The sequence below is a fragment of the Echinops telfairi genome, unplaced genomic scaffold (assembly GCF_000313985.2).
Source record: "Echinops telfairi isolate 266 unplaced genomic scaffold, ASM31398v2 ScPeMD7_53;HRSCAF=182, whole genome shotgun sequence".
Classification (NCBI taxonomy): Eukaryota; Metazoa; Chordata; class Mammalia; order Afrosoricida; family Tenrecidae; genus Echinops; species Echinops telfairi.
Genome location: NW_022103951.1, coordinates 14,636,938 through 14,641,235, shown reverse-complemented (window position 1 = coordinate 14,641,235; position 4,298 = coordinate 14,636,938). Strand labels below are relative to the sequence as shown.

At 46.5% G+C, this 4,298-nt stretch overlaps 1 protein-coding gene across 1 annotated transcript in view; it reads right to left on the bottom strand.

Annotated features, from left to right (window-relative positions):
• The window catches only part of GEMIN8 (gem nuclear organelle associated protein 8), a gene marked incomplete at its 5' end in the record, with an annotated part of 14,074 nt that extends 9,778 nt beyond the window's left edge, over positions 1-4,296 (bottom strand). Inside the window, one exon of the mRNA XM_013006497.2 lies at positions 4,113-4,296. Within this exon, the coding sequence (XP_012861951.2) occupies positions 4,113-4,296 (184 nt within the window). The remainder of the gene's footprint in view (positions 1-4,112) is intronic.
• Between the last annotated feature and the right edge of the window lie 2 nt (positions 4,297-4,298).

The window sequence follows — 4,298 nt, the reverse complement described above, 5'->3', positions numbered from 1 at the left end:
CCCCCCAGGTCCTCTTCCTCTCTGCCGTTGGAATTCCATCCTCCTGTGGCTGCTGGAGACTGACCCCACCACCTGCCATGCCATGCCACTGGGAGTGGATTAGCCCCTGGCAGCTTCTGCCAGCCAGCAGCAAACCCTGCAGCAAGAAGACAGCAGACCAACTGGGCCTCCCCACCCTCAGCCTGGCCATCCCATTTCCCAGGCAAGAAGACTGAGGCACAGAACATGCAAGGTGAGTGGCCCTGAAGAGGATAAAAAACCTACAGCTAGTGAATGGTGGGGCTAGGCTTGGACCTTGAGATTTTAGCAGTTTCACCTGCTGAAAACAAATGATAATAACAAATTATGTTAATACCAAAAGTGAAGGTTAAATGGGAGGATTGCCAATGTCTTGGTAAAATTATTTTTGCTGGCTTTCTCACTAGCTCACAATAAAACAAAGGCACAAGGCATTTGCTTCCCAGAGATGGCAAGACCTGTCTGTTTCCTTGGAGAGCCCAGTCCCAGATTGGATCTGGGATCAGAGAAGATTCTCCCAGAGTGATGATAATAGCCCAGTCTGGAGCTGTGAAGCAAAGGAAAAAAGAAGCAGTTTCTGGAATGATGGCAAACAAAACATGCAGTTCATAAAGTGTAGAAAATGCTCCGGATCGAACTGCCTTCATCCAACTCCCGCAGACTAACAGCCAAGTGAGAACCTTGTCAATATGACCTGAAAACCGCTGGTTGAAGACTGAGAATAGCCACTGATATACTTCTAGTCATTCAAAAGAATACTGAGTGGCAGGCATAAGCCAGCAGGTTGTTGTCCTGCCTGTGATTAACTACTTAGAACTGCACCTGAGAAGTAGTAGTAATGGGGGTGGTTCTTAGTCAGATCTGGATGGGCCACTACTGCTTATGTTTTGCTTTCTTTTTTTAAAAATAATTTTACTGGGGGCTTATACAGCTCTTATCACAATCCATACATCCATCCATTGTGTCATGCACATGTGCACATTTGTTGCCATCATCATTTTCAAAACATTTTCTAATTGGGCCCTTGGTATCAGCTCATTTTTTCCCTATCTCCCCGCCCCGTCCACCCACCCTCATGAACTCTTGATAATTTATAAATTATTATTTTTTCATGTCTTACACTGATTGACGTCTCCCTTCACCCACTTATCTGCTGTCTATCCCACTGGAAGGGGTTATATGTAGATCACTGTGATCGGTTTCTCCTTTCTCCCCCCCATCTTCCCCGTAACCTCCTGGTATCACTACTCTCATTGGTCCTGAGGGGTTTATCTGTCCTGGATTCCCTGTGTTTCCAGTTCTTAGCTGTACTAGTCTAGCTGGATTTGTAAGGTAGAATTGGGGTCATTAATAGTGTGGGGGGGGAAGCATTAACAAATTAGAAGATAGTTGTATGTTTCATCAGTGCTATAATGCACCCTGACTGGCTTGTCTCTTCCTTGTGACCCTTCTGTAAGGGGATGTCCAATTGTCTACAGATGGGCTTTGGGTCTCCACTCTGCCCTTCCCCTCGTTCACATTGATATGACTTTTTGTTCTAGGTCTTTGATGCCTGATGCCATGGACACCTCAGGATCACAGGCTGGTGTGCTTCTTCCATGTGGATTTTGTTGCTTCTCAACTAGATGGCTGGCTGTTTATCTTCAAGCCTGTAAGACCCAGATGCTATATCTTTTGAAAGCCAGGCACCATCAACTTTCTGCACCACATTTGCTTATGCACCCATTTGTCTTTATCGATCGTGTCAGGAAGGTAAGCATCATGGAATGCCAGTTTAATAGAACAAAGTGTTCTTGCATTGAGGGAGTATTTGAGTAGAGACCCAATGTCCGTCTGCTACCTTAGTACTTAACATAGATATATGTGGACATAGATCTATTTTCCTATCTTTATATATAGATATATTCACATATGTACATGCCTGTATTTAGACCTCTATAAGTGCCATTTTCCTCTCGTTCTTTTCTCTATTTCCTTTTACTTTCCTCTTGTCCCCCGATGACGGTATTCCTGCTCAGGCAGCCAATACACAGAGAGGACCATAGGGCCAGCCCCACCACAAGACATTACGTCCCTCACAGACCCAAAGTGCTTCGAGGAACAACACTGGAGGCACAGTGTGAGAATTGTACCCAATCTGACCCCACTACACCAGGGCAAAATGCTAAGAACGTGGAACAGAGCAGCAAGTGCAGCAAAGCAATGAAGTCCCCAGTAATACCAAAAATAGACTTTGGGGCCAGGGTGTGGCACCCCATCAGACTCGACTGGAAAATACTTCTAAAGGTCAACAAACGGATCTGTAACTATTTGTAGGCTTTTCTCTTTTCTTGTCATTGTTTTGTTTTCTTCTGTTGTCTTGTTTTTGTGCTTATTATTGTCTCTGCATGTCTAGCTAGATAAGGTAGGTGGGATAAACAATCGGGGAGAAAACAATGGGATAGATGGTTCCTGGGGGACATGGGAGAGAGTTAGGCCAGAGGGGGGGCATGTAAGGAAGTGGGTGTTAACCCAACCCAGGGAAAAAGGAATAAGTGATCTAAAACCGAAGGCTGCCTGGTGGGGCTTGATCAAGGGCAATATAACCGAGAGGAATTACTAAAACCTGAATGAAGGCCAAACATGATAGTGGGACAGGAGAAAATTAAAAGGAAATAGAGGAAAGAGCGAATGTTTCTTTATTTTCATTTCATCCATATATATTCCCCCCCCACCCCAAAAAAAATTGAATAGCTGTCAGGTTCACGGAGCTGAGTTTCTACATGTGTGTGGAACAAGCTTTCGGTTCCACTTTCAAACGAACTTTTTCATGCCCCATCTTTCAAATCAGCAGGTCACGCAAGATAGCCATAATGTGTGACTGGGGCTGCCATCACAAGGACCATGCTAAAAGTATCCATCTTGGGAGGGGAAACCACGTTATGTCAACCTTCAGCTGACAGAAAGCAAGCATCCCTTGCTCAAATCTGCTTTTTCTCCAGCTGTAACACACAGCCCGCCCAGCAGCTACCGCGGACCTGCTCCAACGCTGACTCTATCACGCCCAGTCCTGCTCCCCATGGTTGTGTACTTTGAAAGGAACGTAGCCTATGTGCAATAGAAAACACTGACTTAAAAAGACTTCGTGGGAGGGAGACACTTTCTAATATGCATCAAAGGATGCAACCCTTTAATCAAAGGAAAACCAGAAGTAGCAGTTACGAGGAAAATCGCAGGCAGAGATACTAATAGACACACAGAATTTAGACATAGTGCACTGCTCAGTTCTGGCACCCAGGGAGGTGATCAATAAATGCTAGCCTGCTTCTGAGAAAATACAGATCATTTCAGCCAGAAACATCATCTGGCCATTCCCGGGCATCTATGTTTCTGTATAGAAAATTCGAGGTGAAACATCACGCAATTAGACCTCAGCAAGAGAGATGGTGAGAGTAGACAATGGTCAGAACAGGGAGAGGCGAGGGGAGTTGGGAGAGGGAAGCATCTGTGAATCTGTCAGCAGCATGTCAAGTGGAAATAGTCCCTCTCCATGCTCCAGAGAGAACACAAGGCCACTTGAGTTCTTTGAAGCAAGTTAGGAAGAAATAGTAAAACCAGGAAAACTCCTGTTTTCTCAATGAAGCTTGAAGACCATTATACCTCCATTCTCTAACCCAGGGACTGAAGTGCCGGGCACGGCTCTCTTGTGTCAGTTGCACACTGGGCTCTGCTCCTGCCGGTGGGGGTGACCCGGCAGTCATAGGGGAAGTCCTGGTGTCAGGCCAGAGTCTGAGTCAGTCAGTCCTTATGCCTAATGACTAGTCAGTACCCTGGTCCATGTCTTCCAAAGGCTGCATGTCCTCATCTGTGAAATTTTGAGGGGCTATTGGACACCCCACCCACCCATCCATCTGGTTGAAATCAGACAGTCAATGAATGGTATAAGTGCAAGCTTTGTCCTCGAGCTTACCACAGAACAACAACAAAGTCCTCTACTGAAATCACTCTAGCAGCTAACATCTCTGAGGAGTCTGGTCCCCACACGAGGAGTTCGGTTTCTGTACGAGGGAAGAAAGAGCAAGGGCAGGAAGCAGGAGGCCACAGGCCAGACTTACGTCGCTCTTCTTTGTGCCGCTCGGTCTGCTCAAAGTACTCGCGCAGCTCCGGGGTGATCTGCATGTTGCTCAGGTCGCACTCAATCTCCTCGTCTGACTCGCTCGCCATCTTCTCCTCTAATGTGAAAGCTGCCGTTTCCTTGGCACAGGTCTGGAACTGAGCGGGGGCACGTGGGTGCTGCCAAG